This window comes from Pelodiscus sinensis, chromosome 11, assembly GCF_049634645.1.
Source record: "Pelodiscus sinensis isolate JC-2024 chromosome 11, ASM4963464v1, whole genome shotgun sequence".
Classification (NCBI taxonomy): Eukaryota; Metazoa; Chordata; order Testudines; family Trionychidae; genus Pelodiscus; species Pelodiscus sinensis.
The window spans coordinates 22,140,404-22,167,424 of NC_134721.1; the positions used below are offsets into that span (position 1 = coordinate 22,140,404).

General features: G+C 42.6%; 1 protein-coding gene across 1 annotated transcript in view; it reads right to left on the reverse strand.

Moving 5' to 3' along the window:
• Window positions 1-27,021, reverse strand: part of LOC102461575 (netrin-4-like) — a 68,971-nt gene that overhangs the window by 17,972 nt on the left and 23,978 nt on the right. Inside the window, exons 4-6 of the mRNA XM_075938773.1 lie at window positions 20,358-20,621; window positions 6,150-6,276; window positions 3,304-3,492 (exon numbers count right to left, since the gene is read on the reverse strand). Coding sequence (XP_075794888.1) covers window positions 3,304-3,492; window positions 6,150-6,276; window positions 20,358-20,621 — 580 coding nt within the window. The remainder of the gene's footprint in view (window positions 1-3,303; window positions 3,493-6,149; window positions 6,277-20,357; window positions 20,622-27,021) is intronic.

The following is a 27,021-nucleotide window of genomic DNA, read 5'->3' on the forward strand; positions in this document are numbered from 1 at the left end:
TAACATACCTGAAGTCAATGTACTTGAGTCTCCTTACCATGGTAAGTCTTCACTGTGGTAAGCCAACAGCTGCTGCTCTCCCATTGACTCCGCTTTCACTTCTCATTCTGGTGGAGCCGGAGTCGAGAGGAGAGCGCTTGGCGGTTGTCAACCCCCACTGGATCAATCGCTGCCCATCAATCCAGCCTGTAGTGCAGACATGCCCTAACTATCTATCCCACAGTTAAACAGCCCCTTAGCCTGAACCCTAGTCAGCTGGCCAGCGGGCCAGATGGGGGGTTTTGATTGCAGTGTGGACATACCATCAAAAATAATGAACCTTTAATTTCTGTCTGAAACTACTATGCAAAACAGTTAACAGCAGATTCAATCTTTTCCAGGAAAAAAAGGCAAATTAAAAAAAAAAAAATCCAAATTGGAGTCTTTGGCGGGTGGAATATATTCCCAACCAAATTCAAACAGTTTTTAAAACAGGTCAAATTTTGGGCCAAAACCATTCAACAATGCCCCATAAATCAAGGAAATTGGATACCCTCCTGGCTGTGTGTGGGCATGCTCACCCTGTGCCTGGCTGACTGGGATTGTGACTCCGATGAAGATGTGATTAATCCCAGCTATTACAACAGGATGGTTCACAGATCTGTCTAGAGGGGAAAAGAGGAAGGGAAGGAACAGCTTTGTCGATGGTGTGCGTGCAGGCACGCACACACTCATTTTAGTTTCCAAGCTGTCTGCTTGAGTGTAAAAAGCCCATTTCCCTGGAGACGTTGGCCTGATGGATAAGCAAAGGGTGAGTACAAAAGATGGTGTCAGTTCAGAAGTATCCTTTAAGCCTCCAAATAAGCCACAGGAAAGAGCCAAGGATACAGCAGCTTTTCTGACCACTGGTTGGGAAACTATTAGGCTTCACAAGGCTTCTGAGTCAAAGCTCCCGTACAAGCCTATATCCAAACTGCTTAATCCTGTGTTGTCACCCTCAATAACAAGCAGGTGTGTGCTGTGCTCTCTGGCTCTTTTCATGTCTTTTTTTTTTTTAATCTAAGCAATGTCAAAACAAGGCTCTGTGCGTGACCTGGCTCCCATTCATCCCCAGCTGCTAGGAATGGTAGAAGTGAAGAGGTCAGCGATCTCTCCAGATAAAAAGAAATGGCAGAATCCTATTTACGTGTTAAAGCTCAGTTGGTTTTTTTTTTTTTTAAAGCAAAAGTCTTTTCCATCTCATAAATGGAGAAATCAGAGAAGAGGGATAGCATCAGTGCAGCCAGTTGTTATACAACCCTTTTTCTTCCCCTCGCAGTGATTAAGAAAGAATGCTGCCGATTATTATGACTAATGCCTAAAGATTTCTTCTGGGCCCAAGCAGAGCCCTGCTAACATTTTGGAAGCTGGAGGGAGCTGTAGTAGCTTAACTTAGGCTTTGCGCTGGACAGAAGAGCACTCTCTTAAAGCATGATTTCTCACAGGGCTTAAAACAGCATTTCATTCAGTTTTTCTGTCAGCTTTCATTTCCCAGCTCAGCGTCTACTGTATATACAGGGTGAGCTTTAATCCCCTGGTGAAGTTCTTCTCCCTTCTTCACCAAGGACCGCACTGCTCACACCAAAAGCATCCGAGCCATCTGCCATGACCAATCTGCCATAACTCTCTTCTATCATTTCCTACTTCGAAGTAGGAATAAGAGCCTCCGGAAAAGGGCGCTTTTTCCGGAGGATCGGGGCCAGTGTAGACGCTCTTTTCCGGCTTTTTTAAAAGCCGGAAAAAAGCGGCGGACATTTTTATTTAAATGCCGCGGGGGATATTTAAATCCCCCGCGGATTTCCCTACTACGATAGGTGAAATTAACATGCCCCTTCCGGAAAAGGGGCCAGTGTAGACGTAGCCGAAATGTTTTCCTATCTGCTTAGCAGAGTCCTGGCAAGATGTGCTGAGAAGATGGGAGCCAGACCAGACGAGAGTTATAGGTAGGCTCAAGGTCTGATACCATCCTGGCAGTCTGTTCTAGCATGTCCTCACAGATAGGCTGTATTTTTAAATAATGTTTTCTCTTCTCTGCTACTCTCTAATGTTCAAGTATTATCTAACATTGCACACAGTGCTGGTTATTGCACTGTCACCTTGCTGTCAAATACATGAGTGTGTACACTGATTCTTTCTGGTGCTGTACAACTTGAAATCTAATCTACTAGAACAATAATTTATTCTCATTACAAATCTTTGCATATGATAAGTCCTCTCAGTGCAGAAATAAACTAGCAGAAAAATCCCTGGAAAGATGGTCAGCACTGAATACCACGGTGCATGCAGTGAGGGCTAAGAATCGCTGCCTCGTCCTCTGATCCAATGAGTTTTGTTGCAAGGTTAAGAAATCAAAAAGAAAGAATTGGGAGGAGACCGAGCTGGCTCAAATGGCCAATGAAAGCCTCAGAATCAGAAGGCATGTTGTGCACGGAAACTTCAAGCGCTATCGCAGGCCAGCTGGTCCCAGCAAAATGTGCATGTGTAACCCAAGTGTCTAGAGAAACCTGGGTCAAGGCTGTCAAAAGGACAGGAGAATGTCAGGAACAATGACTGACAATGGGAGTGAACCCAGGTGGCAAAGAAGGCAGTTCTTCTGTGTTGAGGGCTGCTTGCACGGAAGTGGGGGAGGAATCATAATTACATAGGGGAGAGAACAAACTTCTTCCAGAGGCAAAGAAGGGGAAATATGGGGGAAGGGGGTGAAATGAGGGATTATTACATATAGCTACCTTCCTAAGGAATACTAGATGGGATAAATGGTGTGAGATGTGAAAGGGAGCTCAGAGGCTCAAGCTCCCTACCCATCCCCAATAGCCAATGTTCACCTTTGTCTATAGAGAGAACCCATGGCTCATTGGAGCCTCACAGCAGTTAGAAAACAGGCACACAGGTGTGCACACACTGTATGGACAAATAAACCCAACTAAATAAAATGTGTGCCTCACTAGGATAGAAGCATTTTAAATGCAAACACAACTGGTGCAAACTCTCTAAAATGAAACGGCTTCAGATAATTATTATTTCTTTTAAAATAAGATCATTTGATCATGATCCCACATTGAAATCAGAGTTTGGTGGCAGGGTCAGGAGGAAAGTGTCTTTGATCAGGAAATTAGAGCTGGGAAAGAAGGGTCAGAGGAAAGGATAATGGAGTTATGCTAAATTTCCACAGATATCTATAGATGCTATTAATGGGCTGGAAGGCTCAGCTCATTATGGAATGTGTGGACCTAAACAGCTTTCACAACCCAGTTGTCTGTACTGTATTTGGTTGGACAAACTTACGTTTGCAGACCTCTGGGGAAGACATAGGTTTTCCCAAATCTCTGTAAAATCCTGGTTTGCATCTTTGACACCGATGTCCTTCTGTGTTGTGTTTGCAGTTGTCACACACTCCACCGCTGTGTTTCCCAGATGACAGCCAAACACTCAGGTCGAAGTGGCAGCTATCAGCATGGTTGTGACAGCGACATTCTATTAGGAAGCAGAGAAAGGCATTTCTCACTCACTTTTATAAAGCACAGAGCCGAGAGTGTCCCTCACATGGCAGTTTCATTGCAATTAATTTAGGCCCAAATTAATTTATGCCAGACATTTTTCTTTTGCCTGCCTCTCTGGGTTTAGGTTAAAAAGAGAAATATTAAAAACAGAATGAGACTCCTAAAGCCAATTGTTGAGAACTGTGTAATTTAATCTAAGTATCTAAATTTAATTACAGATGGGTTGGACCAAAATCCCAGATCTGAACACTGCCTAACTTTGGGAAAATTAAGATCCAAATGTATATCTAAACTTTGTGGCTTGGACCATCTCTACTTTCAGTGCTGTCCTACTTATTTTCACTTAGAAGACTGAGCCCATTGGCCCCTACCAAATCTATCACTACTATGGCGAGTTGAAACTTTCCTATCAAAACTGTTTTGGGGCGGAAAATTGGGTTTGCAACTCATTTTTTAAAAGAGTCTTTAAAAAACACAAATGCCTGAAAATGGAAATATTTTGACCCAAACCTCAGAATTTTGATTTGCCTATGCTGCCACAGTGCCTGGTGAAAGTTGTAGTTCAGTTGAATCATGTCCCCAGGGACCGCCTTAAGGAGATGCAGAGCCTGGGCAGAAATGATGAATACATCACTTCCAGGACCCCTGGGCTAGCCAAGTGTGCTGGCCTGTTAAGCCCCCAAAGTACAGAGCCTGATGCGGTTGTCCCAATTTGCCATTCCCCAGGGATGGCTCTGTATATTCCCAGCTGGACTTCATCTTCCATAATGCACCATAGCTTTAAGACTCCCAGGATGCACCACTTCCTCTCAACAACAGGGGAAACCACAGACTTGCTGTTGCAGAGGGTAGGAGTGGGAAAGGGAGTAGTTGCCCCAGGGCTCAATGATTCAAAGGAACTCCAGGCCCTTTAAATCATTGCTGGAGTGCTACACCATGTCCTCTGGGAAGTGCTAAGGACTGGGGGGATGGGGCTGCACCATGCTCCAGGCAGCCCTGGACTGGCTCGCCCCTTCTGCCCGTGGCCTCACCCCTTCTGGGAGTGCAAAGCCAGCCTCCCCCATCTTGCTCAAGGGCCCATGATGCTGTTGGCTCTGCTGGGAAACCATGAAGCAATCCAACCAAGAAGCCCATCTTGTACAGAAGAAAGGGGACACGAGACACCTGAACTACAATCCCTATGAGGCACCGTGACGACATTTTGGAATCAAAATATTTCAATATTTAGTTGAAATATTTTGGTTTTGGACAAAATATTTCAGTTTTTGGCTGAAAGATTTCAGATTTTGATTTTTCACCATATGGTCAACGTTTTCCACAAAACCTCCCATGTTCCAACCAGTTCAAGGCACTCATAATTTTGCTTTTGCAATGCAACTATGACAAAAAGATAAAGACTCTTCAGGATTGTTTCAATTTGATCCTACTAAAATTAGTAATTGTTATAACAAACCTGCATCCATCATTAGTAAACTTGAAAGTCCACTTTATTTTCTTAAATTGATCAACTATGACTAGTCTGTTTTGCTCCAGTTAGAACTTCACATTTTGAAATGCTGTTGGCTTTTTTTTTCTCATCCAGTTTAGACTGTAAACTGTTTGGAGCAGCAATGCTATAGTTTATGTTTTGTAAAGCACTATGCACACCTTTAGTGTTAGATGAGGAAAAGTGGAGATAGACAGATCTGACCCAGAGTTGGATTCCTCCAAGTTTTTGGGGTTTTTAGATTCAGGGGTTTGGATGAGTCCACCATGGAGACATAGAGACAAGCCATTACATTCTGATTTCAAACCTTTCTGAGCCATAGGATACATCTACACTAGCCCCCTAGATCGAGTTACGGCTTTAAATAGGAACCCCGTTTCACTGCCGTGTGTAGACACGGGCAGTTACTTCGGACTAGTCAATTTCTAAAATGGTGACCGGCCGGGAACATGCAAATCAAGCGCGGGATATTAGCCTCCCTAGATCGATCTAGGGGGCTAGTGTAGAAGTACTCTGAGTGCTCAGAACTGGGGTTCTGCTTCAGACCACTACTTAAACAGGAGGTGACCTGTGAAATTTAAATCCAGATTCAAGTTTGGATTCTAATTGTCCCCACACAAATGCCCATGCTTGTTTGAATTGAAGGAATGGGAGAAGAGCTGGAAGTTGGTTCAAAACCATTTCTAGTTATTAATAAATACATAACATAATTCTATAATATAGAGTTGGAACCAGCTCAAATTCAGACATTCCTGAAAACTTGTTCCCATGCAGATGCCAAAGGCAGAGATCACTGAACTTTTCTTTTCTCCCCATTAAATTTATCTCCGTAAGCTTTCTTAGACAGCTAAAGCTCTGTAGAGACCTATGCTTGGGAATGGTGAAAGGAACGAGGGACTGTTTCTCTTTGAAGAGCAGAGTTCCATCTTGTATGTTCTATATTGCCATAGATCAAATAGACCAGCAACATTAAAAATACATTAATTGTAAGGATTTTCTAGCAGTTACCTAGCAATTCATTCTCCATCTGCTGCAAGTGCATCATAAATCCAAACTGGGTGAATTGTCTATTATAGACCCTTGCCTATTTGGACAGTGATTTATGTTCCTGAGACCCTGAATCATTAAGCTTCCCCCCTACTTACTTCTGCATTCATTGGGTGCCCCAGTTTTTCCATCTCCTGGCTTCCAAGGCTGGTCATTGTATAATGGTGCACACCTCTCACAGTGGTTCCCTGCTGTATTGTGTCTGCACACACACTTCCCATGGACCTGTCAGGGGAAGGAGAATACATTGAAGCAGCTGAAAGGATTAACACAGCAGAGCACAGCATGGCCTTTGAGTGAGGAGGATTTCACTTGCACAGTTCCTTCTCGCAGCTCCCCCATACTCCCACAAAGCCTACACTGTCTAGAATTTCTCCACATGCAGTTTTATTGCTTGATGAATTTCCTAATAAAGTGGGTTTGCTCTCTGCCCTCCCGTAATGTTGGTGTCTAAAGATTCTAAATGGGTAATAGGGTGTGCCAGACATTTGATGTCCTCCCCTGGAATTATACCTGGCACTTAGAGAGAGCAGTATCGCAGATCTCAAAGTACTTTACAGAGGAAGGCAGTCAGTACCATTCTCCTCATTTAATCCATGGGGAAACTAAGGCACAGAGCAGGTTGGAATTTGCCCCAAATCACCAACAAAGCCAAGAACAGAAACTAGTTCTCCTGAATCCCAGTCCAGTGCTCTAGCCACTAGGTTATGCTGCTTAGGGTAATGGAGGCAAGGTAAAAAAGGGTGGGATGCTTCCTCCAGGAAGGCAATCCCGAGCAAAGATGAGACAAGGGAGGACGGATCTCCTGTCTTAATCCAAAAGCAGAGCTTGGTCAGAGGCTTAATTCTGAATGACTGAGCCAGTGAATGACTGAAGTCATGCCACACTGGCCACCTTTCAGGTGAAAAGAGCGATGACTTCAGACCCTCTAGAGCTTCTAGAGAAGCTACTGAAGATCCACTGCTGGTAGAACCAACAATAATTGATCCATCAGCAGCTAGAAGGGACAGAAGCAGGAAGATGCCAGTCAGAGCCCAGCAGGCTAGGTAAAAGGGGCTGGCTGCTTCCTAGGAAGCTTTGGCTGAAGCTGAGATGGGGAGGGGAGGAAGGTTCTCCACTGTCTTAATCAAAATGCCAAGCTTGGTCAGGTGCTTAACTTTGACTGTATCTTTTAGTGGAGCCTGGGAAAATATAGTTTTGTCTTACAGGGTTGAATTTAAAGCCCTAAGTTGCATATTGTCCAGGAAAGGGAGCTCGCTTTGCAAGTTAAGAACATAAGAATAGTCATATTAGGTCAGGCCAAAAGTCCATCTAGCCCCATACCCTGTCTTCCGATAGTGGCCAATGCCAGATGCTCCAGAGGGAATGAACAAAACAGGTAATCAGACAATGATAAACCCCATTGCCCAGTCCCAGCTTCTGCCAAACAGAGGCTAGGGAAACCATTCCTACCCATTCTGGCTAATAGCCACTGATGGACCTATCCGCCATGAATTTATCTAGTTCTTTTTTGAACCCTATTAACATCCTGGCCTTCACAACATCCTCTGGCAAGGAGTTCCACAGGTTGATTGTTCGTTGTATGAAGAAACACTACTTTTTGTTTGTTTTAAACCTGTTGCCTATTAGTTTAATTTGGTGACCCCTGATTCTTCTGTTATGAGAACAAGTAAATAACTTTTCCTTATTTACTTTCTCCACATCAGCCATGATTTTATAGACCTCTGTCATATCCCCCTTAGTCATCTCTTTTCCAAGCTGATAAGTCCCAGTCTTATCAAACTCCAGTATGTATTACTTTAAAATTCATCTGCCATTTTGTTGCCCAGTCACCTGATTTTGTGAGATCCCTTTGAAGCTCTTCACAGTCTGCTTTGGACTGAACTATTCTAAGCTTTGCTAGTTCAAATAAACCCGTGACAGATGGCAACAAAGCTCTCATTCTGGATGCTCAATTGGCAAAATCATTATGAGACTAGCATGTGAATATTAAAACCATGTATTAGCTTTGGGAGGCGTGAAGAGAAGAGCTTCTCTCAAATAAGAAATACTTGTGTAAGTGTTACAAGTAATCTCACAGTACAGGATCAGATAGTGGCGAATGCATAGAGGGAAGATTTTGCCCTCCGCTATTTAACAGGCCAGTAGTACAGTGGAACACCAGATAAGCAAGCAAAGAAGACAAAAAGCCTCTTGCCCTCCTCCCATTCCTGATTGTTGTTTAATGCACAATGTCTGGATGAATCCAGGAACTATTAATACCTCAGCACATGGGACTTCACAAATCTAGCTCCTTAAGTACTTTTGTGACACAAGGGTCTTTTAAAAATGGAGATTCAAGTTCTCTGCTTGCAGAGTCTTGCAAAAGCAGGAAGGGAATTACTCTAGGAAGAATGAATCTCCTTCAGGAAGTGCCTTATATTTAGCCTAGGAGGCAGGAGATGGAAAAGATAAGTTCAGAAGAGACAATCTGCTTTTCTACCAATCAGGCTAGTGGCTATCCATCAGTGACACGTACTTCTTGGGAAAAGGTCTGAACAGCAAGGCAGGCAAAGCCAGAAAGACAAGAATTTAAGACTCCCCTTCCTTCTTGCATACTGGCTTCCCTATAGCCTCATGGCCACAACTCTGGCCAGAGTTCTGGGAATTTGTTGAAATCAAGACTCTGATTTAATTTTTAATTGGAGCGTGAATCTAATGTTATCCTTTAACCTCACTGCTAATATTCGTTATGATTTTCTATAGCTTTTCCTGAACATCATAATTTATATTTGAATTTCTAGTCTCCTACATCCCCCACCCTCGCCATTGTAGATAATTTGAGATTGAGAAGAATGCTAAAAATAATAGTTATCTTCACATTCTCTCCTATCCCAGCCCCATCTCCCTGCAGCAATTTGCTCCCTACTCCTCCAGTTTCTAATCCTCTCAGACCAGATATTTCATGTACCTAACAGAGGGGACAGGCTGCAGCTGATGCCATTGCTCCTCTACAGCCAGCTGGCAGATTGACCGCTGCGCAGAGCGGTTGGCTGCATCCTCACGGAAGACTGAACACAGACTCCAGGGTCTGTATTTTTCTCTCTGGACTCAGCACTAGTAAGTCTCAGGGAGATGTGATCTCGAACACATTATATGGTATCGGTCCAGACCAGAATGCAAGACAACCAGCCATGTCAAACCCCTAGTTCAGATTACAGAAGAGTCTGTTATGATCATTTAGTTTGACCTCGTGTGTGACAAAGGCCACAATATTACACCCCATGATTCCTGAACTGAACCCAGTAACGTACAGTTGAATCATACCATATTTATTAGAAAGACAATCTTAACTGCAAGTCTCCAAGTGATCACTGGAAGCTCTTTCATACTTTGCCCTATATCAAGTGTCATCCACACATATCGTTGTCATGAGCAGTTGAGAAAGAAAGAGAGTGACCCAATAGGTCTTTTCCTTCTTTAATTTCTCTGATTCTTTAATTCCTGAACACTAACCAAACATCTGATGTTAACAGACGTAAAACAATTAATAAACCACACTGGAAAAGAGAGAATTCTAAGTGGCTGGAACCATCCTGTAAAGCAGAATTTGCATACTGTCTCCAGTCAGTCCTATCTCATGCCTCATTCATTTGATTTTTCCCAGTCTGGTTGGGCTTTTATCTTTTTATCTTTTCAGTAATTGTTGTTGTTGTTGTTGTTTTTGCTGCTGCTCCTTGGCTGCTGTCAGTGTATTTCATTATTTTGCTACTGAATGAAGGTTAAGCTTGGAAGCCTTCCAGAACTGAGCAACTGTTGCTGATTCAGAGAAAATGTTTGTCTTCAGGCAGTGTATTCACTTTGTAGTGTTGCCAGAACATTTCTGGATGTAGCAGTTTGCAATCATGTCAGCAGCAAGTCACTTACAGACTTTTTAGGAAGGGACCCTTTATGGGTCCTGGGTCTCATGAGGAATAGTGAAACACTTATCTGCCTCAAACTGATCCCTGCTGTCCTTATGACCTCCCAGACTGAGAGGTGCAAGAATGCTCTTTGGGCCTACAAAGGGATTTTTGGCTATACTGGATAACTGTGATTTCTGATAATATCATCAGTATTTGACCCTTATAAACCTGTTCAATCCTTTTGTGTGGTCAAATGAAAAGACTATTTCAACTTTTTCAAGCATGCAAAGCCCTAGGGGACCAAATGGCAGAGGGGATTAGTTATGGATTGCAGGGCCTTCCATACTGAAGTCACCAATTCAAAGCCTGACACGGTTAGGAGAAACTGAAAGCTATTACCCGCTCATGTCATGTGCGGGTTTATGTGACATGAGTAAGTCGATGTGTCTGTATTACCCCTCTCATAACTATTACCCTTGTAGACATTCTCAGAGCAGAAGGAATGTCCAGCTCATCCCAAGCAGCTTCTGTAATACAGGACTGAGGGACACTGGAAGGCTAAGGAGTATATGGGAAGTTGGCAGTATGGCACCTAGTCTATGCATAATCAGAGGGGCTTCAGTCCCTAGAACTCAAGCTTTCCCCATATTCCAAATTCACCAAAGAATAACAGTGAAGAAAAACATTGTTTGTACGAGTTAGGTGAACAGGAACGTGGTTTGTACGAGTTAGGTGAATCCATAGACTGGCCAGATGGTCACCTTCTGAATAGTGACAAAGATATGATGCATGGATGCTGTGTGCAATCTCACAAAGAGACAACATTCATAAAGGTATGTCGTGGAGTAGGGCCTTTGAGGGTTTCAAGTCCCCAATCTGGCCTTTATCTGGTATCCTGTCTCCTGTGATAGCAAGTCAGGCCTGCTGGGGGATATTTAAGAGCTGTCTGTGGTTCTCTGTTGTCTAATACATCAAGTGTCAACTTCTTGTGTGTACATTCAAGCTCATGCATGACTCCACCCCAGCCAATATCTCAGTCAGGTTTCTTATCATTTTCTGTGTCAGTGCAGGCTTGACTTTTTTATGTCTTTGAGCAAAGCTGCCCTCTTCCCTCTTGCGTAGCAATGAGCATGTTGTCAGTGACTACCAAATAGTGTGGAAATAATAGCTCCTATGTCAACATAAAGCCTGAGGAACGTAGGACATGAAAATTACAGTACTTCTAAGATGCAGAAGGTGATCGGTTTCTAATGATTACCCCGCTAAATGGAGAGTGGGTATTTCAAGTGAGGAAGAGGAAGAAGACTCAGTATATTACTGGGTCAATGCAATAACCTGAAATTTTACCACAGTTCAAATCTTCTCAGATCAAATGGTAAAAATGAGTTTGGTGATCACAAATCACAAAAGCACCAAACACTTTGTCATGAGTGGCCAGCTCTGCTAGGTAGAGACCCAGGTAGGAATGTAAACAACTATATGAATTGTCAACTATCTGATAAGCTTATCAGATAGTAGAGTAGTGACTCAACAAGTCACTTCCCCCACTTGCTGCCTCAATCAGAGGCACCAGGTGGAGGGAGCAGAAGCCGGTGCTGGGGGACCCAGTATAAGCATGGGCTCACTGATTCCCGGCTTGCGCCCCATCCCAAGCGCCATGCTTGTGCTTTTTAAATGAATTAAGAATCAGCTGTCCCAGTTCGCATCTGGTCCCCCCCAGCTGCACTTCAGCCTGACGGGTCTTAATACAATTAAAAGGCAGATCTGCAGCAGGGTTAGCTCCTGAGGCTGGGAGCTAACCTCACTGCGGCTCCACGGTTTTCCCCACTTATCGACTAATCGACTAGTCAATGGAAATTAATTAAACTCAATTTAACATCACTAGACCCAGAACTGGGTTTCAGGAGAAAAGAGAAATGGTTGAAGTCATACCAAAAGTACATTAGCAGAAATCTTTGGATTCCCCACATAGACATAGTGGGTTAGCACCAGGGAGCACTGCCATAGCTACGTAATGGAGAAGTTTGAACACAATCTGTTCACACCGGTGAGCCAAATTTTCATGTCATTTATTCTAGTGTGCAAATCTGAAGTAACTCCGCTTACTATACGGAGTTACTTGGGATTTACAGTAATTAGTCCAATATACGTGGCTATAAATTCCTTCCTTTATCGCATTTTACAGAACTCGGTTAATATTAACTATTGATAATGAGAAACAAACAGTAAAGTATAGTCTGGGTGATATTGTTATTTTTAGCTGGCAAATGAGGCAGAGTGCAGGGAGTGGATATTTACATGTACAAAAAAAAACTGTGATGACCCTGAGATTTGTTAGAGTATCAGTGGCTTGGATCAAATCTAATTCTGGACAGCTTGTATCAAAAGGAAACCAAATAAACATCCTCTGAAATTTGCTGTACTTGGATCTTTGGAGAGATGGTGGCCTTAAATGGTGTTTGATAGTTTTAAACAGAGCTGATCATTTCTTTTTTTCCCCCTCCCTAATTTTTACAATGAAAAAAAAAAACCACCCAAAAACCCTGAGGGCAATATAAGGAACATTAAACCATTTTACCAGCCCTAAGTGTATTTACAAGAACTTCCAATCAAAGGTCTCTACTGGCAGGATTAGTGTGGTTCCTTCACAGAAGATGAAAGTAACTCAAAGCCGCAATTAAGTGATTAAAATTACAACAACAAAAAGCTCCCAACCAGTAATTAACTAGTTAAGCAATAAAACGAAACTACTTTTGAATGATTTACTCTTCATTCTTAACTATTATATTTAACAAAAGGCTGTGTTTAAAAGTTAATAAAGTCTCAGATCAGAAGTTTATAATCCCACCACACAAAACAGTTTAAAGTCAAAGAAGTGGAATAGAAATGTTGCTTCCTACAAAAATGGTATGTGTATGTTGTGTGTTTGAAGCAATTTAACACCCTTCCTGAATAGATAAGTTTCCTGATTCAGAGCCTTAATCATTAGTAAAAGAGATTTCCAAGATATTAGTAAGAGTAATTTAGCTCTACGTGTGTTTCTTGGCAGAGGGATGTTGGAAAGAATATTTTACTTGGATTTATAATCCTAGACTACACACTCACTAGATGATAACATGGTCACCAACAAGTTTATTATGTTTGTTGCTATGCTGTTCACCACAGCCACCCAAAATGTCATACTGACAGCCTGTGTGAAACTAAGATCCTTCTGCTTCCAAAGCATAGATCCCTATTTCAGGTAATGGAGAATCTCCATTAGATGTTTGTGATCCATGACCCCAAGCTGAATAGTTCTGATTCTAACCAACAGTGGGTAGCAAACACAGAGAGAGGCAGTACATGACCATATATTTTCAGGGTATTGTGAATGCTATCAATATGGGCAAAGCTAAAAGAGATGTGGCCAACAGCCCCTGCTTTCATCCAGAGCTCAACAGTATAGCAGATACATTCCAAAAATTAGGGCTGTGTTAATGACTCTGGATAAAAAAAGAGATCTGAACCTTTTCCCTAAATGCAAACCCAAACATAGGTGATTCTAAAAAGCTTGATTAATTATTTTTCATTTTTAAGTACCTCTACAATTGTAGCTTGAAGTTATTCTAGCCCATCTGGGGGCAGAACATAGAAAAATCCTCTAAGGGACACCTTGAACTCAGTTGTAGAGAGCCAAGAAACTCTGAAGAAGATACTTTGAAGAAGAACTCTATTGTATCATTATTTGATCTGAAATGAACCTCTATGAGACATGTCCACCATGAGTACTGAATAGGCATCCTTTTTAGGGCTGCTGGATATACTAGCCAGATATAAGTCCATAAGAAATTCATACCAGGATAAATGCACTTTCCAGATTTGGATGGTTTCCAGTCCCAGAGTTAAAGAATATTTGAACCTGGGGTTTAGGGTTTTCCCTTAATAAAGATGAGACTGTTTGGAACATTCTGGCCTGAATCTCAAAACAATGCCAAAGTTTAGGGATGCTGAGTTTTGATTCAGGCCCTATTTCTGGTCCCAGGAAACAGCAGAGATTTAACTTAATATAGGAATGTTTCTCTCAGGCTACACGAGACAACAGCAACAACAAAAACTTGAGTCAAGTTCCAGAAGCCCTTACTCAGATTTTACTCAGTAATTACTTAGGCAAAATGCCCATTGACTTGAGTGGGAATTTTGCCCGAGAAAGAAATTCTGGATTTGGCTTTTTAGATGGGTCTGAACACTCATCTTTTGCCTTTGTTTAGATAATTTTATGGGAACTTGACTGTCATTCAGGGTATGTCTACACTGCAGTAAACACATAGAGCTGGTCTATGCCAGCTGCCTTGTGCTCGTGAGGCTTGGATTACCGGGCTGTTTAACTGCAGTGTAGACATTTGGACTTGGGCCCTGTGAGTCCAAGTCAGTTGACACAGCATCCAGAGCTGTGGAACCGCAATGTAGACTTACCCACAAAGCCACAGTTTTGAAGTCAATTCTCATCTGTGGCTCACAGGTGCCATGTTGCATGGACCCTCTGCTCTACCACAGGGTTTCTAAGAAAATCCAAGTGTACCTATCTGTGATGCTAGCTTCTTTCTCAGACAGTATCTGAAGCTCAGCCATCTTTCTTCATCCAGTGCTTCACCAGGGAATCCTAGAAAAACCTTGTGTCTAACAGGACTAGCAAAGAAGTCAAGGTTACAGTGTTCTTTACATGTAATCCATGAAACTTAAGCAAACTACTTCTTTTTACATAGCCTCTGTTATCTCTTCCTGTTCTTTCAGATAGGAAGTGTCAGACCCTGGAGTCCTAACTCAGTCCTTATTCAAGCAAAACAGTTGGGAGACCTGGCCCTAGAACTCATTCTGAGGTGGCCTATTTTACATCAACATTCGGACAATAGTCACCTAATGGAGGCTAATTTTTTTTACCAGCAAAAACTGCTCTTTGAATTGCCATCTTCCTCAGACAGCAGTTCCTGGCATTACAGAACTTTGGAAGTCACAAAGTCTGGCACAACTTGGATCCAACAGGGACTGTGGAAACTTAGGTGCAGGATTATCAGTAGAACAGCACAAGGTATTTTGTCAGGAGATAATATTTGCAAGAGGGATGACAGCCAAGCTACCGAGCAAAGTGCTGTAGAAAAACAAGTTTTACCTCATGTAACCCTTGTTTCAACTCTCTCTTACTCCAAACAAGAAACTGCAGATAGGATCAGATCCTCTTCCCATTCAAATCAATAGGAAAATTCCCTTTGGCTGCAATTGTGTAGGATCAGGCCCACAAAGAGTACATTTTTTCTTTGTAAACAAGGCAATAAAGAAGAGTAACTGATGTCTGAAGCAATTCATGTGAATTTCCTGGCAATGAGGGCACCAAAAACAAATAAAATACCCTCAACACTTATTGTCAGCCAGTGGTTCTGCAGTGAGTTTTATAAATCATTTTTTTTTGGATACACAGTGACCTTCCTTTGTCCCATCTTTATTATTGTTTCATTTGCACTAAAAAAAAATTGTGAAATATTTGACAAATGGACTGGAAGCTTGTCTAGAAGCCGTTCACTGTGTGTGCCCTCTGTTTGTGCTCCAAGCTCCTTTGTGTGTTCTAGATATATGCTAGGGGAAAGACTGGGCTTAGCTACCATGTGTTAGCTAACTGCAACCTAAACTAGACCGCTGTTCCCAGTGCCGTACAGCAAGACCCTCAGACCATTGCAGCAGAAATTCTTGTACCGCCTACAAAAACAATATGGGGGTATTATCCACTCTGTCCAGCAATGAAAAAAGACCAGAGACACACACATGCCTAGTCAGGACTTTCATTCCTTTCTAAATTGATGCCAATGTCCCGTGCTTACAACAAAACACTCCTGTCATTTTCATAGCATCACCCAGATTCAGTAAGTTCTAGTGCCTTCATTGACATGCATGTGTAGGGAGAACCAGATGATATAGCCCATGCAGATCTGAAAGAAGAATTCCACCTTTTGAGTGTAAATCTATGGATACTCCAAGATGATGCATAAGTCATGTTTCATATCTTTGCAGCATCTGCCAAATGACTTGGGGGTAAAAGAGGAGAAAGGGAAAACAAGAAAAAGGGTCATTGTTACTGCAAGAGCAGGAAAAGCTCTTAATGGGCTCTTTGCTCATAGATTTCCTGGCCATCATTTTTTCTCCTTTTTACTGTTTCTGCACTGAAATATAAGAATGCTCAAAAGAGCTGGATCAAGGCTTTTCACCTAGTTTTGTGCCCTGCCCATTTGACTAAGGAGGGAATATATAGGAATTTTGTACACAGAAATATGAGTGTAGCTTTAGAGAAGATGCTAAATGTAACCTAGGAAATATCAGCTACTCCCAGACAAAAATACCAATGAAATAATCTGAAACTCCCTCCTCCTCTCCCCCAAAGAAAACCCAGCATGGAGATGAATAGTTTATTTGAGATGCTTGTGTGCTTTGCATTTCCTAGAAGTACCATGTATTAAATAATTGAAGCATTAAAAAGATTTAATATTCTTAAATCTCAAGATGCCCATTTATTACCTTCTTTATTAGTATGTTCTATAAAACATCTTCTGCCACATGATGGGCACTGTGCCTCAGGAGAATTGATACAGGGATCTTGAAGCCCTACCTCAGATCTTATTAAGTCTTTATCCAGAGAAAACCCTCAGTGTTGTTTCAGAGTGAGCACTAGGATACATCCTCCTTGTTGTCCTGCGGTATGAGTCACTCGTGAAATCTATTTCATCAAAACTATTTCACCTTCTGCCCTATGAAATAATTTGATGGCACAAAACCCAAGTTCCGTTGAGAGTAATGGAAAAAACAAGAAGAGACACCCAGTCATAGTTTACAATGACTGTGCCAACAACACGCACAATAGTGTTTTCCCTTTTAATGGGCAGTGTTTCTTCTTCTACCAGCTGTATTCAATTTAATGTGTTACTCATCTATTCTATTTCACCACTTGCATATTTAACAACTTGCAGTAGAACATGTGTTCTTTAAGCAGTGTTTTTTTCTACACGGTTACATATTAAATGGGTCCACATTTACAGTGGGTGGATAACATCACCCAATCCTAGAGTACATACGATGATAATTTTATACGACGGCTGGTAGTGATTCAGAAAATAAAATCTTTTAAATATTGTGAAATGTAGATGAATTTTATTAATCATACATCATCTAAAATTCTAAAACTAGAAAACTTCAAAGATCCTTAGGAATATCCATTCCAAAATTTAAAAACTACCATTATAACACAAGCACTATATACCTACATAGATGGGACATTAGTTGTGGAATGGGGTTTCTTGAGTCTATAAAGGTACCATGAATAAAGCATTAATGGCTGGATATGTCTTCAGATCTCATTATAGAGACAGAAAGCCATGGTGCTATTGACTTGAGTTGCTGTTCTTGGTTAAATGGCTTGAATTCTTGGCCTGCTGGGATATACCTTTTGTGATATCCTTAGATAACACACTACATTTGATTAACATAATTCTCCCATGATTGTTATTATGGTTACTCCATACAATATGTATTGAGGAATCGGTGTTTAGAAAATAATTGGTAATGGTGCATTATTGGTAGGGCAGTACGAATAGGAGCATTTGAACACCCCACCTATCTTTAAGGCTTCTATGCAGGGACACAGTCTCATTCAGGAAAGCATTAGAGCACATACATCCGTGTAAGTATGTGCTTTCCTAAATCAAAGCCTGGAATTTTATTCCAAAGAGACTGCTGAAGATTATATTACATTATTCCTTGTTCCGCTAATTAGCATTTTACTGAAAACAATGGCAAATGGTATCATAACTGCTATATTTGAACTGGAGTCACATGCAGCTGCCTGTACCTGGCATGTATAATGGCAGTGAAAAGGTTTGGAGTTTGAATGTTGTCCCTTCATAAAATGTAAAAAGTTTCTGTGAATTAGGATAGTGTCAGTTAAGGGGCACATGGAACCTTTGCAGGGAATTCAGCCTTATCACCGTTCAAGAGTGAACTTATGGCGTGTACAGCGGATCCTTTTTTATCTTTACTTGTCTTAAGTTGGGTGCAGCGGGAAAGAGAATTACCTTTGTACCCTGAACCTTGCTCTACAAGTATGTAAAGTAACAAAAAAAATCTTATCAGACACTTTGTAAATTTGCACTCATTCTTTTTTTTTTTTAAAGGATTAATTATAAACCTTATCTCAAGCAGATCCAAATATATCACAAGAGAATAATTCTCAAGCTTCTTGCAGACCTGGCTTCTTTCTAGGAAGAGGCAAGCCTGGGTTGGAGACCACCTGCATTTCTGTTGAGATTTCCATTTCCTCCCTAGTCCATTTTCCAAAAAATAGCAGGGATGCCAGGCCTGATTTTTCAGTCACTGAATGCCCACAGATCCCATTGACTGAAGCTGACAATTGAAATGCTCAGCATCAATACCAATAGTTTATTCATATGGGTGCACATGGGTGCGTGTGTATGCAGAAGGAGAAGAAATCCCTCCAGATTAAAACTTGTGACAGTGTCAGCACTAGAGCAAATTGTTGGTGTAAGTGCCTAAAAAAACAGCCAGGCAGATATTAAAATTAAAACGCGATCGGAGTTTATTTCAAGGAAACACTTTTGAGGGCCACATTTTGCTTCACAATTGTGCCCAGAAAACATGCATGCACATCAGTAACTGCACTGGTAAAAGTATTAGAGGGGTATCTGACGAAGGTGGTTTTTGCCCACAAAAGCTTATGCTCCAACACTTCTGTTAGTCTATAAGGTGCCACAGCACTCCTAGCCGCTTTTGCACTGGCAAAAACACTGCTTTTTCTTTTAATCTTTTCCACCTTTTTGTGTTTCTTTCATAGAGAACTAGCAGGTGAGGCCAGTCATTGACTGGGCAAAGTCATTTTGCATAGAATTACACTTATAGGAAAGTTCAAGAAATTAAATATATGTAAGAGAATTTTTGATTAATGTGCTTGCAAAAGAAAAGTAAAAGAACAGTTTTAAATTTGTAGGCTTTCAACTTCAAACATTATTCATTTTATTGAATAATTACCTTACATAGAAAATTTGAATCAGAAACTCGTGAAGCTTTCACTATTCTTTCCATAACTAAATTTGACTTATTTTGTGATTTGTAACTGTAAAAATTTCCTTTGCATTAAAATGACAGTTGAATAGGTAACTTGATTTTAATTTAGTTAGCAAATATTTTTTAGGAACTCTAATCATAATAGTCATGATTTTTTTCCAATGAAAAACAAAAATAATTATTTAAACCTTTCACCCAGCATATTTCAGTGCAAAAAGTAGAGCATTCAGCTAATTTAAATGGCAGGATTGTTTATGCAAAATTTGTTATCTGTAGGTAATTGAAAAGTATGACTTTATTTTGCACAAACAAGTCCACAAACAACCAAACTCTTAAAAATATATAATAGATATTTTCTACTAGAGTCACAAATGAGTAACAAACTATTTGTACATAAGTCCATTAGATATCAAGACAAAGATTAGATTGCGTTGCATGGGTCAAGCTAAGACCTTTCAAGAAAACCAACAGAAAATTAACTATTTTGCAGTTAGTCAAGAGGAGGAATTACAAGATCTATGATGCCTCTTTCTTCTTGTCCTGGTATCTACAGTCAAACTTTGCAGTGCCTACTCAAGTAAACTTTTCTTTGAAAACAATAAAAGTTTTCAACAGTTATGAATTTGGTGGTAGGACTCTATAATTAAACCACTCACACAATCTCCCTCTCCCACCATTAATACTTAGCCTCTGACTGAACCAACAAAACCCAGGAAGTTAAGAGTCAAAAGCTGAAATCATAACTAATGTAACTGCTCATGCCTAGCAAATTCAAGAGTCTCCAGTGGTGGGGAGCTCATCTACCATATGCATTTGAATACAGAAGAAAATAAAAATGGATTTTCAAGCAATACTTTTCATGTGCTAGCTTGTGATAAATGAGATTCATTGCATTGTTTAAAGAGAGATTTCCTTACATGATTTAAGAGAGATCTGGATTTTGACATTCCAGAATTTCATTGGCAACATTTGAGTCCAAGTTTTTGGTTTATCTCCCTGTTGAGATACGAGAAGGTGTATAATATCAACCACCATATTTTGATATGGATCCCAATCCCGATTCCAAACCTCACCACAAAGTGTAGATATATTCAGATCCAAGTTTTTGTTTCAGGCCCATCTCTAGCATAGATCATTTTTGGCACAGCTGTTAGTGCTATACCCCTTCCACACTGATAATCAGGTTTGGGTTTCATTGATGTAGATTATCAGCGGTACCCTATTTTAAACTGGTTTTGGGAAGAGTTTTATGGAGAAGTTTCTGTTTGACTCGGGAAGTACAAACAAATACAAACTGAAGTAAACTAGTGCATTTCAAGAACTTACCATGTTCTCTGTGTTCCCTGTCCCATTGGCAAGTTGGCATTCTTCTGCATGCCCATTACAGAAGCAACTTCCCCGGACAATCAGATCATAGATGGCATAGTGGGCAAACCTCTGGGGTTTCTCTAGCAACCCCAAGTTCTGGCAGGGACACTCCTGTCTTTTTAATAAAAGGAGACGCAGGTTGGTAAGTTTCAGGAGGTCTTGGGCTTCAGGACCATATGGATCTTCAATCTTGTTGTTTGGCGTTAAGGCACGATAGATTACCTAGGAGGCAAACAGAAAACATATGGCTGATGAGATGTAGCACCACTGTATACGTGCAGTCCAGACAAACAGGATGCTCAGGAAAGAATAATAGTCACCATTTCAGAAGACTCCTCACAGCCTTAGTCACTGTGAACAGGTATAAGGCACCTTGTGGTGACAGATTGTGACAACTCAGAGGAATACTAGTGATGTAAATATAATATTGTCCACTTTGCTACTCCATCTTCCACCTGAGCATCTGAAAGCATTTTGAGAAAAAACGTTCAGCTTCCCATTACCCCTGCAAGGTCGATAGTCTCACCATTCTCAAGTAGGATAAACTGAACCACAGGGAGGTGAGGTGATCTGCTCAAAGTCATACAATCAGTCTGTGATAAAGCTGAAAATAGAATCGAGGAGTCATGAGTCAGTCCCTGAAACCAATGACCAGGAAACACAGCCTGCCACACCGCCGTTAAGCATTAGGACAAGCAGATCATTTTAAAGGCCGAGTCAAAGTATTAAAGTGGGGAGGAGGGAGGAAAGATAATCTGCAGCATTCAAATGGTGAGATCCAGGAATAAAGGCGTCCTATGGCTTCTGGACATTAAAAGCAGGGTTATTGTTTGTTTGAAGTTTCCATGATGCTAAAGAATGCTGTTCATGTTAAAAATTACACAATCCCAAAGAAGAAATAGTTCTTTTCTTGGTATCAAGGCTCTGAGTTTGTGTTTCACTAAAGCTGCAGAAATATGTCCTATTTTATCTTAGATTCCACTTTGACTCTTCCTTTCAGGGTCTTTTTTTATTGTGAGGGTGGCGGGGGGTGGAGATAGAGGGGTGACAGTGAATTAAAGAGCTGGCTGCATTAATTCCCAGGCTTAGATTCCCTTTATAGATGTGTGTCTCATTTGAGAGCTCTTTTCTCCTCTGGCTGCATTTTGCCATCAGAACAGAGGTACTTGCCCTCGGGGTCCTTTGGCCCTGCTTTATGAGCAGTGACAGTCTCTGTCTGGCTAACTCTATTAGTCAAGTGAAAGCTTTGTTTCCATAGGGATTCCCTCTCTCTCTCTCTCTGGATTTTTTTTTTTTAGTGGATAGACAAGTTTAAATACTTGCTGTGTGCAAAATATTTCTTCCATTTCTTTTTCATTTGCAGGGGCCAGAAAAGAACTGGTGATTGGTGCTTAATAACTCTGTTGTGTGATGATGGCACAGGGAGATGATCCCCTTGAAAATAACAGTCAGTTTCCTGACTCAGTAGCAGACCTACACCTGACAGTTACGCTGCAGGGCCAGCAGCACATTTTATGCCTGTACACAGCACAGTCTATTTTATAACTTCCTTTCTTTTAATTCTCTTCTTTTATTCTGTGGAGCCACCCACAAAGCTGCAAATGGCAGTGTGTGTTCAGACCAGAGATGCCTACATTCCTTTTTTCAATGGAGCTATGGGCAGATTGCCCAGCCTATGCAACCCAGGTACCCACATTCCCCTGATCCAGGGAGCCATGATAAAGTAGCCTAGTCCTTCCTGCCCAGATGTCCACATTCCCCTGATCAGTGGAACCATAAGCAAAAGACCCATTCTCTTTGGTCCAGGGGCCCAACATTCCCCTGATCAATGGAGCCGTAGGTCAATGACCAAATCTCTTTAGAACAGGATGCTATATTTGCTTCTCAACAGACCCATGGGCAAACGACCTAGTCCGACTGATCCGAAGAGCCACACATTTTTATACTGATAGAACCATGTGGGAATTATCTGGTGTCTTCGCTCCTAGTTGCCTTCCTCAGTTACACCATGTGCAAACATAACCAATCTGCTAAATCTGTGTTCTCCATTCTTCATATGTACCATCAAGCCACTAGGATACCTGAGGGACCACAAGCATGAGAAAAAATATTTTAGTGACATCTTGCACTGTGACATGTCATATAAGGACAGCTGATTGGCATGGATTTAAGAGCTGAGAGATCTGGATTCTGGTCCCAGCTCTGCCACTGACCCCCTATACAGCCATAGGCAAATTTCTTAATCTCTCTGTACCTCAGATTCCTGATCTGTAAAATGGGGAATCATAATACAGAGCTACATCACAGGGTAGATTGTGAGGTTTAATTCATTAATGTTTGTGCAAAGATTTGGGAACTTTGGCAGAAAGGTGCTATAGAATAGCAGTATCTATGCTATTATATATCTTGGATCATAGATAAATTGGAGGGAAATAGAAGTGCATTGGCATATGCTAGCAATAAACAGGCCCTGTGTAGTGTAATATGAGAAATCTTTTATATATTAGTGTAAGCCACATTTTTCAGATAGTGATTAGTAATTTAGGTATCCAATTAATGGCCCATCTTTGCCAGCTATCAATAGGAAACTTATGTAACAATGAGTTCTTTAGTCTGAGAGAGTGGCTGCAGAGTGCTAAGCTCTCAGTATTTCTGTCTGCTGTCATGAAGATGTTTTGCATTTCCTCTCTTAACTTGCCAGCTTGGAAAATACTCAGATTCCTTGTGGGTTTATTCTTTGGCAAATATTTTCCTTCAGGGCCTTGCATTCCTTCAGGGCAGTTAATTTGACACTTCCAAATCCTCTCAAAGCTCCAAGTATCTACCCATCAGCAGGGATGTTAATAGTTTTGGAAATCCCATCGAGACCATGGGCATCCATTTTATGGAACAGCAATATTCCGTGCCATTTGAGACCAGGGCCAGATTAATAGGGGGGCTAGCTGAGCAGCTACCTGGGGCGCCAACCTATGGAGGGCGCCTGATGGCAGCTGTAAGGGGCGTCATGCGCCCAGCCGCGTGGCACCCCTTAGAGCTGTCATCAGACGCCGTGTGCCCGGGGCCGGGGGCCGCGAGGTGCCCTTTAGAGCTGCAATCAGGTGCCGCATGCCCAATTGCAGCTGTAAGGTGTGCAGCGCACCCGGGGGCAGAGCCACGCATGCATTGCATGCCCGCTGCCTGGGGCACAGGAATGGCTCGAGCTGACCCTGTTTGAGAGACAAGAGTTTACTTACATGATTCATTCATGATGTACTTCTGCTTTTTAGGATAAGCTCAATGGTGAGATTGGAGATGCCTGTTTCTCCCAAAGAAAGATTTTTACAATATTAACACCTAATTAACACAAGTGAACTCATTTGTATCTTATTCCCAGGTCCAGCAATCACGGGCTCCTTGCTAGCCTGCACTATTATAAGACTCACTGAAATTGAAGGTCTGTCCACATTAGGAAAATTTGCACCAGCATAGCTAACAGACATGTTGCTCTGATGCAAAGTGGAATTTGAACTGTCATGAGTTATTCTGCAGTCAGTCAAAGAAGTACAAGTCTTGTTTTGCACTGGTCCAGTATGTCATTAAGGGTTTGCATTAGGGATGTTAAATATTGGTTAATTGAATAGTCGATTAAGCTCATGAATTCTTATTGGTTACTTGACTATTCTATAGTCCCCAGGGGCAGGGCTGGCAGCCAATGCACTCTGGCCCCACTCCTGAGAAGCTCCCTGCCTTCTGATAGAGAGGTAGCAGTGTGGGATGTCAGCTGAGAGTTGGTCCATGAGAGGAGCCAGTTTAAAAAACAGCTCACCTCATGGACCGGCTGCCTTTCACCCTGTGCTGCTGCCTCTGATACAGTGTGGGGTGGAAGCAGTGTGGGATGGCAGCAGCCCCTGTCTAGGGGAGGTCTGAGCTCCTGGACCTGGTACGAGCCAGGACTGAGCCGGGCTGCCTGCCCGTCAGCTCCTAATACACTTTAAATGCAGAGCCATAGCAAGCTAGGACTGAACCGGGCTGCTGGCCAGCCAGCTAAAAAATGTACTGCTGGGGGGAGGGGTGGAAATGCATTTAGTCTATAGCATTAACCTATAAGCTTTTCTTATTGTTTAATCGACTATCCTATTACATCATCCCTAGTTTGCATAAGTATCTGGTGTAAGTCACATCAGTTCATGTTCCATTTAGCACTGGTGGCTCACACCTACATTACAATTTGAATCAGTTTAGCTATGCCAATGCAAATTTTTCTAGTGTACAAAAAGCCAGAATTTCAAATTCTTTGATCAATTACATTCCCAGGAGTAACCATGGTCCTTAAAACACCAGAGAGAAAATCTGCCAGACACAAATGATTGTATAGTGTAAATACTATTTCTCTGTGGCTTATTATTTTTATTGTGGCCCTGCTTACATTTTATTATTATTTTCTCATTAGCTAATCAACTTTTATATATATTACAGTGAAAAAGCAGTGGACATAATTTAAAATTTGAAATGTATCCAGTATGTCTGATATCCTATATGATATATGCTTCCAGAAATCATTTATTAAAAAATACAACAGTGTACTAAAATGTTTTTGCTAAAAATAGGATAAAATTGTATTTGTTTGTTTTCATTTCATAGGAAAGAATGAAGCCTTAGTTAGAAGACAAAAAATTCCAGTGATTGTATATATTGCTAACATGCTATATGTAGCTTATTTGTGACTTAGGTAGGAAGACATTAAAGTAATTTCAATTAGTTACTCATTTTATACTGTGCTAGCCGATGTACCCAGTGTTGTTCAGGTCTTTAAATGAAGTAATTTTTGTGGGGAAAAATAAATTAAAACTATACATGCTTTATTTCAATTATTATATTTTTCAAGAAAGAAGGAGAATGAAGTTCAGGTGTGAGGAGGGGCAGAGGGTGGGTGGCTTAGGGCAGAAGATTGGAATGTGTGGGGGGGCTCAGGGCAGGTGTAGATGGTGCAGAAGTTAAGGCAGGTAGGAAATGCAGAACTCAGGGCAGGACGCTGGGAGATGGAGGAGGTGCTTACCGGTGCGTCTCATGGCAGCTGCTCCAGTGGCGACTCCTCCCAGGGCACTGGGGCAGCGCTCCCCTGCCAGCGGGCCTCCCCAAGTTCTCTTCCCCCATGCGGCCTGCAGGCTGTCTGGGCAGGCCAGACTAGATTCTGGGGGCTGCCCAATCAGCAGCGCCCCCTGCAGCTTGCAGGCTGTTTGGGGGGAAATCCAAGATCTGCCCCCTTTCAGTGCCCTTTCCCACAACCTGCAGGCTGTCTGGGGGGAGCCAAGGTTCTGGGGGGAGTCTGCCTCTAGCCTCCAGGGCCGCCTGCTCCATGGCCGGCAAGCTATTTGGGCAGGTGAAGTTCCTGAGCCTGCCCCTGGACTGCAGCACCCCACCCCCACAGCCTGCAGGCTGTCCGAGCAGTGAGCCAGGCTCTGGGAGTTGCCACTTCCTGCAGTGGCTCTCCCCCACCTCCATGGCCTGCAGGCTGCTGGTGGAGGGAAGGTTCCAGGGACTGCCCCTGGACTCCAGCACATCTCCCTGCAGCCTACAGGCTATCTGAGAGGGCAGTTTGGGGAGGGGGAGCTTCCTCCAGCTTGCAGGGCCTCCCCCACAATGTGCAGGCTGTTGAGGTGGGGGCAAGGCACTGGGGGCTGCCCCCAGCCTCCAGCTGCCTCTGCCAGCCTGCATGCTGTTGGGGAGGGGGGGGCAGACAAGGTTCTGGGGGGATGTTTCCCCCCTCCTGTGGCCCCCCTGTAGGCTGTTGATGGAGTCAGGCTCCAGGGGGCTGCTTCCTCCGCCAGTGCTCCCCTCCTGTGGCCTGCAGGCTATTGGGGGCACAAGGCTCCAGGAGCTGACCCTGGCCTCCAGCGGCACCTCTGTGGACTGCAGGCTGTCTGGGAAGGGGGCTGGTTCCGGGGCCTGCCCTTCCCTCCAGTTGTACCCCCTCCAGCAGCCCTCCTGCAGGCTGTCAGGGGGAGGGAAAGCACTGTGGGTTGCCCCTTCCTCCAGCGTCCCGTCCCCACAGCCAGTAGACTCTCCACAGGGGGCCAGGTTCTGGGGGCTGCCCCCACTCCAGCATCCCCACATGGCCTGCAGGCTCTCCATGGCGGGAGTGGGGGGCGGGCTGCCACTTTGAAGTATCCCCTCTTCCCCCCTTTGCTGCCTCTATCTGATAAAGGCAGCAAGGGCGGGGGGGATGAAATCGACTAGTAGACTCAACTATCCAATAAGCATTTGCGTATCGGATAGTCAGTTAGTCGTCTAGTCCTTAACATCCTTAGTCTGTAGGCAGGCAAGAAGGCAGAAACCTAGCCCTGCTAGTCACTCACTTGGTGCTGCAGCTGCCCCCAGTGGCCACTCTCAGTATCACATCCCTCCTCTGTGCCCTTCCCCTCGCTATCCCCTCCCTTTCCATGTTATGGAAAACATTCCCATTCCTGGCATAACCAAACCCCGACCTTGGTTTAAGTTAGAGTAAGAGGAAGCTGTATACCCAATTTGGTGGTCCTAGCTCTTACAGTTTGGGAGGATTTCTTGAACAAACAGACACACAGACAGACTCGGAGGGTGTGTCTAGACTACATGCCTCTGTTGCCAGAGGCATGTAAAACTACCC